At 36.9% G+C, this 16,067-nt stretch overlaps 1 protein-coding gene across 1 annotated transcript in view; it reads left to right on the forward strand.

The window, feature by feature from the left end:
* Positions 1-16,067, forward strand: part of C3H3orf52 (chromosome 3 C3orf52 homolog) — a 43,606-nt gene that overhangs the window by 23,125 nt on the left and 4,414 nt on the right. The window contains exons 4-5 of the mRNA XM_074301168.1: positions 4,472-4,542; positions 15,088-15,266. Coding sequence (XP_074157269.1) covers positions 4,472-4,542; positions 15,088-15,266 — 250 coding nt within the window. The remainder of the gene's footprint in view (positions 1-4,471; positions 4,543-15,087; positions 15,267-16,067) is intronic.

The raw sequence follows: 16,067 nt of genomic DNA on the forward strand, positions 1-16,067 counted from the left end.
GTCTTTTTGGATTATTTGTTTTTATTTCTCATTATTTCATATTTCCTGTTAATAGTCTTTATTATGAAATATTCCTTGTCATTTGTCTATTGTGAACTCCTGTAGTTTAAGCTTGTATTATCTAGAAAGTCTTTGCAGGAACTGAACCTGGAAACACACCCATGGTATTTACCTTCTCAGGGTAAAATCCTTCCCTGAACTGATAACTCACCAAGTTAATGTGAATATGTGTGTCACACCTTATTTCACTGATCTACAGAACAGGCACTGCCATAGGGGCAGCTCATTTATTGCCATCACAACCCTGTGAACTGGATGGGTGGGGCATATTATCATTCCCAATTTATAGGACTTGTTCCTCCATCTCAATAGTCAGAGAAAGGAAATAAACTTTACCTTCTTGAATGAATGTCTAGGCAGGGGTTCTCAAACTATGATCCAAGCGCCAGATGAGGCCCGTTGAGGACGTTTATGCAGCCCACCTGGTTATGGCAAATGGGCTGAGGGGCGGAGACAGAGTGTGAGTTTTTGTTCTTACTATAGTCCAGCCTTCCCACAATCTGAGGGACAGTGAACTGGCCCCCTATTTTAAAAGTTTGAGGACCACTGCATCTAGGGCAATTTTTATAGTCCCAGCTTAAGAGGTAAAAGAAATAGAGTATAGTTGGAAACTATAGATTTAGAATGTGTGTGGGAGGAACTGGGTTCAATCTTGGGTATTTCACTTACTAGTTGTGTGATGTCAGATTGGTTATTTTGCTTCTTTGGGGCTCACATTGCTGTTAGGATTACTAGGTGAGAATTCAGGTTGTCTGGACAATGACAAGGTGAGAACTCAGGTTGACTTGATAAGAGGAGCAAGCTCATTGGTTGAAGTGGTTCTTCCCAGAAGCCCTTGCATTATCCCACGCCCATTCTCTGGGAGGATAAAAGAGGACAGCACTCCAGAAATAGGAGAAGGCTCTGCACTACATCTGGCTTGACTCAGCTCTCTGGGAAGAGATCTGCTGTGTCAACTCAAATCTCTCGGACAGATTCTTCTTCCTGTAGAGAGCCGACTTCCCTTCCTGCAGAGAGCTGCATCAAGACAGATGTAGTGCAGAGCCTTCTTCTATCTCTGGAGTGCTGTCCTCTTTTATCCTCCCAGAGAATGGGCGTAGGATAATGCAAGGGCTTCTGGGAAGAACCACTTCAACCAATGAGCTTTCTCCTTCCAAGCATATAAGCTCTTCCTTAGGAATTCACAAGTCAAACTACCAGGAAAGGCTGGAACTAGAGAATTGTTAAGTACTTACTTAGCACTTAGTAAGAACCTAATATCTCATTATCTCATTAGCACTTAGTAAGAACCTAACACATTGCTATTCTGTAAAATGAAAGAAGTTGAACAAAATACCTTGTGAAGTTCTTTCTAACTTTTAACCTATCATTCTGTGTGTTTTTTCTTTTTTTAAAAAAAAATTCCCAGTTACTTGTAAAAATAATTTCTAACATTCATTTTTTTTTTTTTAAACTGAGTTCTAAACTGTCTTCCTCCCTCCCTCCCCATTCCTTCTTATTGAAAAGACAAGTAGTTTGCTATAGGTTATACATATGTAGTCAATGTAAAACATTTTTTCATATTGGTCATGTTGTAAAAAAAAAAAAATCAGGTCCCCCCAAAAAACAAAACAAAACAAGAAAAATAAAGTTTAAAAAGTATATTTCAATCTTCAGTCATACTCCATCAGTTCTTTCTCTGGAGGTGAATAACATTTCTCTTCATAAATCCTTTGAGATGGTCTTGGATCATTGTATTGCAGAGAATTGCTAAATAATTCATAGTTAATCATCACGACCTGTTGCTGTTACTGTGTGCACTCTTCTTTTGGTTGTGCACTTTGCAAGTCTTTCCAGGTTTTTCTGAGAGCATCCTGCTCATCCTTTCTTATACACAATAATATTCCATCACAATCATGTATCAAACTTGGTCAACCATTGATAAATATCCCCTAATTTTCAATTCTTTGCTACCACAAAATGAGCTTCTATAAATAGTTACATATATATATATATATGTATATATATATATCCTTCCTTCTTTCCTTCCTTCCTCCTTCCCTCCAGCCTCCTCTATCTCTTCCTCTTTCCCTTCCTCCCTCCCTCCCTCTCTCTCTTCCTGCCTCTTTCTTTCTTTTTCCTTCTCTCTTTTTTCTTCCTTCTTTCCTTCCTTCCTTCCCTTCCTTCCTTCCTTCCTTCCTTCCTTCCTTCCTTCCTTCCTTCCTTCCTTCCTTCCTTCCTTCCTTCCTTCCTTCCTTCCCTTCCTTCCTTCCTTCCTTCCTTCCTTCCTTCCTTCCTTCCTTCCTTCCTTCCTTCCTTCCTTCCTTCCTTCCTTCCTTCCTTCCTTCCTTCCTTCCTTCCCTTCCTTCCTTCCTTCCTTCCTTCCTTCCTTCCTTCCTTCCTTCCTTCCTTCCTTCCTTCCTTCCTTCCTTCCTTCCTTCCTTCCTTCCTTCCTTCCTTCCTTCCTTCCTTCCCTCCCTCCCTCCTTCCCTTCCTTCCTTCCTTCCTTCCTTCCTTCCTTCCTTCCTTCCTTCCTTCCTTCCTTCCTTCCTTCCTTCCTTCCTTCCTTCCTTCCTTCCTTCCTTCCTTCCTTCCTTCCTTCCTTCCTTCCTTCCTTCTTTCCTTTCTCTTTCTTTTTTCCCTCTCTCTCTTTCTTCCTTTCTTTCTCTCTTTCTCTTTCTTTCTTTCTTTCTCTCTTTCTCCAGGTCAAAGGGTGTGCACAGTTTTGTATCCATTTGGCCACAGTTCCAAATGAGTCTGATTTTTTGTTTCCTGTTTGTCATATTTTCCTTCTTATGCCAGTTTCTGGGTATTCGTGGAAATAGATGATTAATTGGAGTTTGGAGTGAACATGGCAGTTATCCTCTTCCTGACTTAATATGCTTTGTAAAACACAATATTCTCAAATTTTCTCCCAATTACCTGCCAGATTTTTCTTCTCTCTACTATTAGTGATTTGGTCTAAGACTCATATCATTTTGGATTAGGATTCAACCAGGTGCATACATTGTTCTACAGATAAGACATCAAAAAATTAGTTCCACTTTATTTCCCCTACCAGTTCTTTGTATTCCTTTTATTAAGACAAAGACTCGCCTGTTTCTGCCTTGACTAGAAAGTTGGTGATGAAATCTGTGATAGCCTAAGTACTGGGGGTGTTTTCTAATTATCCTTTGAGTCAGAGTGAGTAATGACTTCCTTGCTTCATACTCTCAATTAATTAGGTGTCTGAGTTTTGTTTTTTTTTCACATTTATGTATATGTGTTTGGGAGTTGGCATTGTGTATTAGAGAGCTGTTTTAAAGCCCGAAAGATTTGGGTTTCAGTTTGAAGACTTCTGGGCAACTTCCTAGTGCTATAAATTGCAGAAAAGTTGCCAAGCTTTATTGATAAGAGTTTTCTTACCTGAGAGTTCCCTGTATTAATGAAATTGTGCATCAGGTCCCTATCCCTACCCTGTCCTTATCCCATATGTTTATTTATCAGCTGCTCTCCCTCCAAGACATTGGTATGCTTGGATTTGAGCTATAAATATGGCAACTAAAGAAGCTTAATAACTTCAGGTACCATGATGTTTTTTCTGAGAAGTTAGTGGACTATGTTGTGATAGTCTGTATTGGGCTGGGGATAGAGTAGGAGGCAAATTCTTCTCTCAGAGCTCTATTACTCCTACTAGTTTATTCTTCAATGCTTTCATGGAACAGTAGAGTCTATGGCACATGATGATAAATGCCATTCTATCCAGGTATCTCTCTCTCAACCCCAGTTATGTCTATGGTTACCAGGATTATGACTTCAGAAAAAAGCTCAGATATGTAGATGGAGGCTGGGGCAAGTCTGAGAGCTAACTCTGGTTACTATATAGTGGATTAGGGAGTGAGTTATATTAAAGCCTGTTGTGTGAGTGATATCATTACTCTTTTGAGACTTTCCATCCCATCTCTGTATTTCTATTTTTCCTGTGGTCAATTTTAATCAACAACACTCATAAGATGATAAAATATTATTGTGCTATATAAAGGATGTCATATTGGTTATCTGATCTTATTTGATTCAGGAGGAAATGAAATTATTTTTCAAAATTGTTTTTTGGGCCACTGCTTTCCCTTTCTTTGACCCTATATGAAATGGCAATATTAACAATTGCATGGTGTTGTAAGATTTTCAAAAAGTAAGAGATATTATTATCATCCCTATTTTTTACTAATGAGTAAGTTAAAGCAGACAAAAGTTAATTGGTTTGTCCATAAGTGTCTGAGACTAGATTTGATTTGGGTTTTCCTGACCCCAGGTCCATTGCTCTGTCCACTGTATCACCTAGCTTATGAATTTATACATACACTGATACGTGACTAAAGTAAATTTTCTTTGAAAGAAATAGTTTTATATTTTAGGATGAGGAAATAATCTATCCTTTGTCTTCCCTCCACAGCTCACAACTCTTTACAGTTCATCTCCAGCTCTGAGCCGATATTTTGCTTCAGTTGAAATAGCTGACTCCAGGTAAGAATGTCTTTAGAAATTTTGGGCTCAATTGCTTTACATAAATGCATAGTATTATAGGAGATAAAGACTTGGCATTGGAATTAGAAAGACCTACCTTTCTCTTATACATATTGGTTGTGTGACTCTATGAAAGTCATTTAACTACTTTTCCAGAGCCCCAGGCAATTTAATAAGGTGCAGAGAATTTTAAAAATCTAGAATTTTCCAATACCAATGAAAATCACATATTTAATTTTCCTACTTCCTATGATATTGTACATGTTTCCCCAAAGTTTGAACAAAGGAAGATTTTCTTCTTTGGAAGGCTCTGTGTGAAGGAGATTCTTGAGTTTTTCCCTAGAAATTTAAAAATATAAAGTGCTACTAGCTTATTTGAAATGACTTTTTAGCAAAAAGGCAGACTATGAGGACAATGGATTCAACATCTCTTGGACCTAGGTGAAAGGAGAGGGATGGCTTTTCATTTTTCTGGTGGACTAATGGTGACCCAAAATTTTAATAGTAGAAGTCCTTGATTCTCAATATTTCAGTAACCTCCTATTTATGGCCTTCTCTAAAACACGAGAAATGAAGACATAGAAGAAAAGAAAAGAAAAAAAAAACGAAACAAAAGAAGATTTTTAAGACAGGGAATGACTTTCTTGAGAATCTAATCCAGATGGGCAAAATGGGCAATTACATTGAGGCAATATGTTATTCCCAAAGGAGTATGCTAGACTTGGGAATCAAGAGATCTAGATTCAAAACCCAACTCTGGCACACACTAGTTACATCTTTCTGTACCTCAATTTCCTCATCTGTACTTCACCAGGTGATCATGAGAAAAACTATTTTGTAAATCTTAGAATACTGTCGCTACTTTGCTAGACTTTGGAAGAACAAGATTGCACCACTGGGGAAGCTACATAAGATCTGAGGCACTTAGGCATAAAAAGTCAGCTTTCTACCAGCCATAACCTCCTCCTCATTTTCTTTTTGTCTTATAAGGTAAAACATTGCCCTTTAAAAAAGTTAAATTACTTAAGAGGTAGTTAGGTAGTGAAGTAAAATTCTAGGTCTGAAGTGAGGAAGACTTAAATTCAAATCTGACCATAGACACATACCAGCGGTGTAACTCCTGTCACTGTCTGCCTCAGCTGTAGAATGGAGGTAATGCTGACATCTATTTCCCACGATTGTTGTGAAGATCAAATGAAGTCATAATTGCACTGAGCACAGTGCTTGAAACATGATAGGGAATTAGTAATTCTTGTTTTGTCTTTTTTTTTTTTTTTTTTTAATCCCATCTTCCATTATCTCTTTTCTTTTTTTTTTCCTGAAGCAGTTACCAGGGTCACATAGCTGGGAAGAGTTAAGTGTCTGAGGCCAAATTTGAACTTCAGGCCTCCTGAATTCAAGGCTGGTTAGGGTTAGTAGCTGCTCCTCTTTTTAAATTTTTATATTTTATTTTTTCCAATTACATGTGAAACAATTTTAATCTTTTTTTTTTTTTTAAAGTTTTGAGTTCACTCCCCCCCTCTAAAAAAAAAAAATCAAACAAACAAGCAAAAAATGACCAAATGTGCTTCAATTTGTATTCAATTTCATTAGTTCTTTCTCTGGAAGTGGATAGCAGTTTTCATCACAAGTGTTTTAGAATTGTTATAAGTTGAATTTCTGAAAAAACAAAAACAAGAACACCCCTAGCAATTATTTCATACTTACTATGTGCAAAACCCACTTTGTTTAGTGTTGGGAATATGCTGATAATAAACAACATAGTCTTCTTTGCTCTTCAGGATCTTTCAGTGCAATGGTGGGTAGAGGAATGTACGCAAATGATTATAACTGAAAGGACTGTAGAATGCTGGGAAGGGAATTGATTGGGAACCAAGAAAGATCTGAGTTCAAATTTCATCTCCTATGATTATTGGTAATTCAAACATAGGCAAGTCATTTAACTTCTGAGCCTTAAATACAGCCCTTTTATCATACCTCCTTCTGTTTTTCCTCTCTAAGATAGCCTTGTTCATTTTAACCAGATAAGACCTATATCAAAATATTGGCTGTGAGGCAAAAGGCATCACAGTATCATTTTTCCTAGGTTTCCATTCTTCTAAGGATGATTTTACTCTGATTTTCTCTCTTTAGGACAGATTGCTCCGTATGATTTTTTTGCAGGAGTAGTGTAGGCTTCAGAACTGGAAAGGTAAATAAATGACTTGTTCAGGGTTGTATAAGTGGCAAGTAGGACAGTGACGATTCGAACCCAGGTCTTTTGATTTCAAATCAGCTGCTCTATGCACTGGATCATTTCCGCACTAATGGGGTTTCACAATATTATTGTTATGGTTGTGCTTCAGTCATTTCAGTCACATCTGACTTTTCGTGACCCCATTCGGGGTTTTCTTGGCAGAGATACTGGAGCAGTTTGCCATTTCCTTCTCCAGCTCATTCTGCCAATAAAGAAATGAGGCAAACAGGGTTAAATGGCTTGCCCAATAATAAGGTTTATTTCCTTAGTAATTGCACAATTACTAAGTGTATGAGGCCAGATTTGAACTCATGAAAATAAGTCTTCCTGACTCCAGGCCTGGCACTGTACTTTTCCACTGTACTATCTCACTGTCCAGTATTATTAGTATACCATAATATGATTTAGGGGACAAAGGAGTGACTTGAAGTTAAGAACCTGTTCAAATTTTGACTTTGATAAATGATATGTGATTCTATATATTGGTCACCTTTTATTGCCCCAGGCAACTCTCAGACTGTAAATTACCTACTGATTTTAATCAGTTTAAAGGTTGAAAGATGAGAGTTCCCCACTTTGGTCTGGATTTAAAACAATCTAAAAACAAACCTTGTTTTAGCACTGTGATATTCAGCCCATTGTCTAAGCTGCAAACTGCATGATAAGTGAAAATCTTAGCCAATTCCCCACATTCCTCCCCCTCCCCAAACATTTAAAAGTGATGGGTAGGTGTACTTAGAAAAAATTGAGAAATTTGAGTCTCACTTAACTTTGCAGATATTTCCTGGCCCAAGTTCTCTTCTTATCTGCACTGTGGGTAATAACTAAGGATGGATTATAGTGTTGAAGCAAATAGAATAGAGAGTGCTGCAATGGATCTCTCCAGGCAGCAACTAGAGTAGGTGGGAAGAAAAGCTGAACTAGATTTGGAAAAAATTAATGAAAGCATATTGCGCATTTTGGTTAAGAAATCTTTTTTAAATAGGTAGGAAATGTTCGATTTTTAGTTTTTCTCATAGAAGGAAATGAAAGAAGAAAAAAGTCATCACTCCCCCAAATGAAACCTTTATTTCTTAAATAGAAGGAAGTTTATTTTTTTGTAAATTTGTTTGCACTAATCCAAATATCAAGTGAGTTTTATCTTCTTATCAGTAATTAAAATAAAAACTCAAACCATACCTGTCCATGCTTTGTGACTCTTGTCTGTGACCTTCAATAAGTTTACTATAGAATGGTCTCTCTAGTGTGCCAGAATCCTTCTTGAAACTAAGAGAAAGTTTATGAAACAGTTGGGCTGTCCACTTGTCATGACTTACTCAAAGATTTCCCTGGTGACATAATTTACTCATGTTCTTCCAAGTTTCTTGTTGCTCCTATGTATTTAGTTCATACCCACTTTACCCTTTTCCATTGCCCTGGGATTGATATTTCAATTCTTCGACATTGGTTGCATCCCATGTGTTAAAATTATACAGCATTAGGATGGTGGTTTCTTGTACCATGTATTTACCCTTGTCCAGCAAGAAATAGGCAAATAGCTGGTGATTTGAGACATTTGTACTTAATTAGAATTAAATTGGAAGTAAATACTTGCTTTGTTCTTTAACACTCCCTATTGTGACATACCTCTATGATCAAATACAAACAAATACAAAAGCATAGGTTTGAAATTTTAAGAAAACTTAGAAATTGTCTCTGATTTCTTTTGAAATATAGATTGAGGTCTAGAGAATTTGGATAGTTTATTTAATATTAGGGTATTAGGAGATGGGGTGTTCCTTTTATTTCAGGCTTGGTGCTGGTTCCAAGCTACCTTTCTAGACTTGTACACTGTTCTCCTTCAGTAAAACAGTCCCATCAGGCTGTCCTTTGTTTCATTCCTTATACATGCCATTCCATATCTTAACTCAATACCTTTAGAAAGACTATATCCAAGATGTATTTCTTTTTCATGTCTGCTTCTAGGAATCTCTAACATCTTTTAAAGCACAGCTCAAACACCACTATCTTGAGGCTTCTCTTAACTCTGCTAGTGTGTCCCTTAAAAATTAGCTTGTGTTACATGTTTCATATGTTAAGCTTGAAGTCAAGCATCCCTGAGAGCTAGTATGGGGGTGGGGGGGAGAGAGAATAATATGCAAGATTGGAAATCCTTTTTGTCTGATAATTTCCATCAGTAAATTTTTAATAACAGCATTTTATCAATGTTGCTACATGGCAGTGAACAAAGGAATGCAACAGTCTCTGAAAAATTAAAATTAATATTATCTATATAGTGATGGAGAGGTATTTAAACATGTGTGAATAGACTGTAGCATATAATAAAGGAAAAATCTTGAAGGTAAAAGTTCTCATCAAGAAAAGATGGATTGGTCATGTCAGTAAAGCATTGGAGTGTTTCATATTTCTCCTTGCTATTAGGAGAAAGCAATGAAGATCTTGAATATGTCAGATGACTCTAGGATGCATTTATGGGAAGACATAGACAAGAGACAGGAAAGAGGCAAGAATGGATGAATGGTGTTCTGCATCATTCAAGGGAACATTCAGATTAATAAAACTAGATATTTGAACATTTCATTATGTTTTCATAGGTTTATATGTATAAAATACATATAATAGGTATTATATGTATGTTAAATAGTTATGTATATATAGACATACACACACACACACACACACATACACACACACTTGTTCTATCCCCCTATAGAACATATAATTAGGTGATGGAGTAGATAGAATGCCAAGCCTGAAGTTTGAGTTCAAATTTATTCTCTGATACTTAATAACTGTGTGACCCTGGGCAAGTTACTTAACTCTGTTTGCCTCAGTTTCCTCATTTGAAAATGAGCTGAAGAAGGAAATGAGAAACCATTCCAGTATCTTAGCCAAGAAAACCTGAAATGTGTTCACAAAGAGTCAGTCACAACTGAAATAACTGAACAATAATAGAACAAAAATTCATTAAAAGCAAGGGCTGTTTTATTTTTTAATGGTATTTTATTTTTTCAGATACATGCAAAGATAGTTTTCAGCCTCCACTTGTGCAAAACCTTATGTTTCAGATTTTTCTCCCTCTCCTCTCCCCTCACCCCAAGATAGCAAGCAGTCTGATATAAACTAAATGTGTGCAAGTCTTTTTTTTTAATTTAGAATTTTTTTTCACAGTATATATGCATGAGTAATTTTTTTAAATAATATTATCCCTTGTATTCATTTTTCCAAATTATCCCCCCCTCCCTCTAGTCCCTCCCCCCGATGACAGGCAATCCCATACATTTTACATGTGTTACAGTATAACCTAGATACAATATATGTGTGTAAATACCATTTTCTTGTTGCACATTAAGTATTAGATTCCGAAGGTATAAGTAACCTGGGTAGATAGACAGTAGTGCTAACAATTTACATTCACTTCCCAGTGTTTCTTCTCTGGGTGTAGTTATTTCTGTCCATCATTGATCAACTGGAAGTGAGTTGGATCTTCTTTATGTTGAAGATTTCCAATTCCATCAGAATACATCTTCATACAGTATTGTTGTTGAAGTGTACAGCGATCTTCTGGTTCTGTTCATTTCACTCAGCATCAGTTGATGTAAGTCTCTCCAGGCCTCTCTGTATTTCTCCTGTTGGTCATTTCTTACAGAGCAATAATATTCCATAACCTTCATATACCATAATTTACCCAACCATTCTCCAATTGATGGACATCCATTCAACTTCCAGTTTCTAGCTACAACAAAAAGAGCTGCCACAAACATTTTGGCACATACAAGTCCCTTTCCACTCTTTACTATTTCTTTGGGATATAAACCCAATAACAGCACTGCTGGGTCAAAGGGTATGCACATTTTGATAACTTTTTGGGCATAGTTCCAAATTGCTCTCCAGAATGGCTGGATTCTTTCACAACTCCACCAACAATGTATTAGTGTCCCAGTTTTCCCACATCCCCTCCAACATTCATCATTATTTGTCCCTGTCATCTTAGCCAATCTGACAGGTGTGTAGTGCTATCTCAGAGTTGTCTTAATTTGCATTTCTCTAATCAGTAGTGATTTGGAACACTCTTTCATATGAGTGGATATAGTTTCAATTTCATCATCTGAGAATTGTTCATATCCTTTGTGTGTGCAAATCTTTTAACCATATTTCCATATTTGTCATGTTGAGAAAAAAAAAAAAAAAAACAGCTCAAAAGGGGAAAAAAAACCCAAAAGAAAAAAACAAAACAAAACAACAACAAGCAAACAACCACAGCAGCAAAGGTGAAAATATTATATTTTGATCCACATTCAATCTTCCATACTTCTCTTTGAATGTGGATATCAATTTCCATCCCAAGTCTATTGGAATTGCCTTGAATCACCTCATTGTTGAGATGAGCCAAGTGTATTACAGTTGATCATCACAAAATCATTTTTCTGTGTACAACTTTCTCTTGGTTCTGCTCACTTGAGTCAGCATAAAGTTCATGTAAGTCTTTCCAGGTCTCTCTGAAATCATCCTGCTTATTGTTTCTTATAGAACAATAATATTGCATAACATTCATATACCATAACTATTTAGCCATTCCCCAACTGATGGGCATTCACTCAGTTTCTAGTTTCAAGGATTGTTTTATTTAGAGGCAGTCTTATATGGGCTGGGTTTGTAGTCCAAGGATCTGTGTTTAAACCTCATCTTTCCTATTTTCTAGTACTATCTCTCAAACACCCCCTCTCTCCTTTGGCACTTCTACAAGTCCCTCATCACCTCACACCTGCCCTGTGGCAATAGCCTGCTGTTTGGTCTCTCTGCCTCAAGTCTTTCCCCATTCTAAACTATCTAGACTCAGCTTTCAAACTGATCTTCCTAAAATATGGTTTGACTATATCACTTGTGCCCCATTCAGGAAACTCCAATGGCTCCTCCCTGTTTTCTCCATAATCAAATATAAAATCTTCTGCTTAGATTTGAAAGTCCTTCATAACTTGACCTTCTAGTTTTCCAGGCTTCCTAAATCTCTTTCCCCTTTATATACTCTGTGAGTCAGTGACTCTGGCTTCTCTGCTGTTCTTCATATTCCATGACACTCCATTTCCCAATTCTGGGTCTTTATACTGTTTTCCCCATCCCATACTTGGAATGTTCCCTCTTTATTTCTGCCTTTCACCTTCTCTGGCTTCCTTCAACTCCCGGGTAAATCCTGCTTCTTTTTAAAGAAGCCTTTCCCAGTCCTTAAACTTCATGTCTTCCCTCTGAGACTACCTCCAATGTATTTGATATAGAGTCTTGTTTGTACATAGTGCTATGCCCCACATTAGGTTGTAGGCTCCTCAAGGAGCCTTTTTGCCTTTCTTAGTATCCCCAGTGTTTAGCACAGTACTTGATGTGTAGCAGGCCCTTTATAAATATATATTTAATATAATTATAATATAATTGTTTTACATGATATAACATAAATATAATTATATGACATAATACAAATATATAATATATGAACACATTATAGAATATACTTATATTTTATATAACATGATTGCATTTTACATAATATATTATGAGGTAAATATGGTATACAAAAATTAATATAAATGCTCCTTGACTTGCTTACTATTTGTGTGACTTTGGTAAATCACGTAACCTCACTTGAACTTATTTTTCATTTGTAAAATAAAGAGTGTTGTACTCAATGACTTATATATCCCTGATAGTTTTAAATCCCTGATCTTTGATCCTATGTCACCATTGCTGTATAAATCCACCATGTTCTCTGGGGAATCTTACCCTCCTAAATCTCAACCTGACTTTAGGAGAATTTGGATCAGCCTGAGTAGGAGTATCCTGACACTCCCTCCTTTCTCTCCCCTTTAGCTTCTGCACTGATCTTAGAGGTAGAAAGCTTTGCTTTGTGATTTGTTTTCCTAAAATAGTGCCCAACCCTAATTGTTACTCAGCCCGTACCATTCACTGTTAGGTGAAAGTTCAAGTCCAAGCCCAGATGAGGAAATAAGACCCAGAGAAAGGCAGGGACTTCCTCAAAGTTGGGCAGAGCTAGCAGCAGAGCAGAAACTAGAACCTAGATTTTTCCAGCTGAGTTCTTTTCTGATTATGCTAGTCTCCTCTAGTAGGACATTCATTGTCCACTGGAGGAATTAATGGTAGGACCAAGGACTTGAGAAATGGTAAGAAGGTGGTTGAATAGGCTCCATCAATGGTTAATTAACTACTCCCTGCCTGTAGGAATCTCCCAGCTAGCCAAGCCTCTGACAAACAATATCATCAGGTCCCATTTCTTTATTGCTTTATCTTGTGGCAACCATTGTTGCACCAGATCCTCAAGGGAGCCTTTGAAATGAGACAAGAATGATTGTCCTGGTAGTTCCCCTTAAAGGATTTGGTTCTTACTAAAAATAGAGGAAGGAAGAAGTTTCATGAGACACAAAACTGGGGTAATTGGATTTCAAAGTCCAAAGCAGAATAGAACTTAGGAACAATGGGAAAGAAAGTATAAAGAGGCAAATTGAAGCTTTTGAATCAATAAAAATTGATTAATCACCTAGTATGTGGCATCACTATACAAAGCAGTAGGTATACAAAGTAAGGTAAAATATTATTTCTGCTCTTAGCTCTTCCAACAAAAAAAGCTAGAGGACCATTTCCCTAACGCCTTGTGATTCTGTGTACTCATTTGGTTTGGGCCTTACTGTTTGTAAAAGGCTAGTGGAAATGTGATCACTAGAGGGTGCCATTTACCTACTCATCTTCATCAACTCAGTTCTTTATAGGAATTTAAATAGTGCTTGCATTTCTGCAGGATATTTCCTTCAGAGGCTACTCCCAAGTGGGAGCATCTACACTTTTCTTAATTGTTATTAGCTGATACTCTGTTTGAGTCAAGACAGGAGTTACAGCTAGGATTAGATAGACCGAATTTAACTAGGTTCCAAGCCATTAATTAGATCATCCCCACTGTATCTCTCAGAATCTGTACATGTACTTGGACCTTGCCTCCAGCACACTTATAACTATGAATCAGGTTAAGAGATATATGAAGTTAACATAGCATATTGCTTGCCTTCTCAGTGGGTGCACTTAAAGAGAGAGAATTTAAGACTCAGAGTTTTAAAAAAAAGAATGCTAAAAATAAATTAGAAGATTTTTTTTTTTTTTCCCCACAAAAGAGCATTAAGAGGGGAAAATAGAAGAGATTGACAGTCAGGGGTATTGTGACTAATTATGTATATCAATGATATTGAGATGAATGAAAAATTCTAGTTTAGTCTAGTTGGCGATCAGTTGATGGTCAGTGGTTTCTCTGGTAACCAAAGACATCAAGGGAGACATTAAAGATGCCTTAAATATCTTCTGAAAAGGAATTCCCCTGACAAGTGAAAATCCGATTAGAATGGTCGATATCGTGTGAGAATGTAAGAATTTTCATCTTTAACTCCTTTTGAGAACTGATCTTGATCATGAGCCTCGGAAGCCTTCAGCAATTTGGGGAGGGGGAAGCCATCTCCATGAGGGCCTCTCTGGTTAGTTTTCTCCCTTTATGATTTGAGATACCCTAAACTATAATGGAGAGGACCAAGGACTAGGATTCCTTCCCTTAGGGTAAGGGGCTCACCCAGACTGGATTTTAATTCTCTAAACAGAACTTAGGTCTCCAAACTGGGTGAGCTCCTACTAAAGATAGATTAGCATGTTCTTTGAGGGTTGGGAGTAATCTTTTCCATCAGTCCTTCAGAAACTGACTTTAATAAGAGCTGGCCTTTAGTGAAGAAATGGGTCTGGTCTACTACTTAATAATTAGTTATTACTATGATAATACACTAATAATAATTTATCTCAGTGTATTTTACTTATTATAGAAGTATAAGCCAAGCCACTTCATCTATACTTTAACCCTAATAGAGTAGAAATAGAGCTTGAATACCACAGTGCATACTGTAATAAATTAATTTCTTTTCAAGAAAATACATTTGTGACATCGCCTTTCCCATATTTACATTCTTCTCAGAAAGATCATAGGGTAGTGGAGAAAGCTTTGGGCTTTGGATCAAGAGAAACCTGGGTTCCAATTTATATAGCCATGAGATATCATGGTTTCTCTATCTTTGAAATGGGAAAGCTCATAGTTGCAATACATATCTCACAAGGTTTAGTGAAAAGGAGGAATCTGGTGACAATCTCTATAAAGCACTTTTTCAATTTTAAAGCATTTTAAAAATAAGAAGTATTAAGAAAAATTAAAAGTGGTTCTGTTATCCAGTCGTCTCCTCTGTGTGTTTACTATCTGTATTTGAATTATTGTTCCGTAGTGACAATTCCACTGTGGCATACCACCTACACTTTGCTGTTCCATCAGATGATGCCGTCTTTATGAAGTACATGATGAGTGAGGAGTTAGTGCTGGGCATTTTGCGACAAAATTTTAATGATAAGAGTGTAACAGGCTGTGAAACTCTGGGGATTGATCCAGCTTCTCTCTCACTTTCCTGTAAGTATAATTGACACAGCAGAGCAGAAGTGTGGAAAAATGCAGATAAAAACATGAATCCTGAGTCTAAACATTAATGTAATAAGTAGCATTTATGTAGTGCCTTAAAATTTGCAAAGAGCTTACAAATATCTCATTTTATCCTCACAACAACTATGGAGGAGATGAAATAACTGAAGCAGGCACAATGATTGATTTGCTCTGGGTCACCCATCTAGTAAGTATCTGAGGATCTTTGAACTTGGGTCTTCCTGACTAAGAGTCTAGACTAATTACTTCACATGGGCCTGAATTCCATTCCCAATTCAATTAGTCCCACAATTTAAAATTATATCAAACCACTTACATTGTCTACAATTTAATACCACCAGTGGCTTTTCTAAGCAAATGGTGGGAAGAATAGATTGGAAAGAGGAAAAACTAGAGTCAGGAAAACCAATTTGGGGGGGTGGCAATAATAGCAATCTAGTTATGAAGATATGAATCTAGCTATGAAGATGGGCAGCTAAGTGGTACAATGGATGGAGTTCCATGTCTAAAGTCAGAAAGACTCCTCTTCCTACATTTAAATCTGAACTCAGACATCTAGTAATTGTGTGACCTGGGCAATTCACTTAACTGTTTGCTTCAGTTTTCCCATCTGAAAATGAGATGGAGAAGAAAATGGCAAACTGTCCAGTGTTTTTGCCAAGAAAATCCCAAATAGGAGTATTGAAAAATAACTGAACAAGATATGAAAAAAATGAGAGCATGAATTAGACTTTGTTGCAAAAAGGGAATAGCTGTAAGAAGTATTTTAGA

The sequence above is a fragment of the Sminthopsis crassicaudata genome, chromosome 3, assembly GCF_048593235.1.
Source record: "Sminthopsis crassicaudata isolate SCR6 chromosome 3, ASM4859323v1, whole genome shotgun sequence".
NCBI lineage: Eukaryota > Metazoa > Chordata > Mammalia > Dasyuromorphia > Dasyuridae > Sminthopsis > Sminthopsis crassicaudata.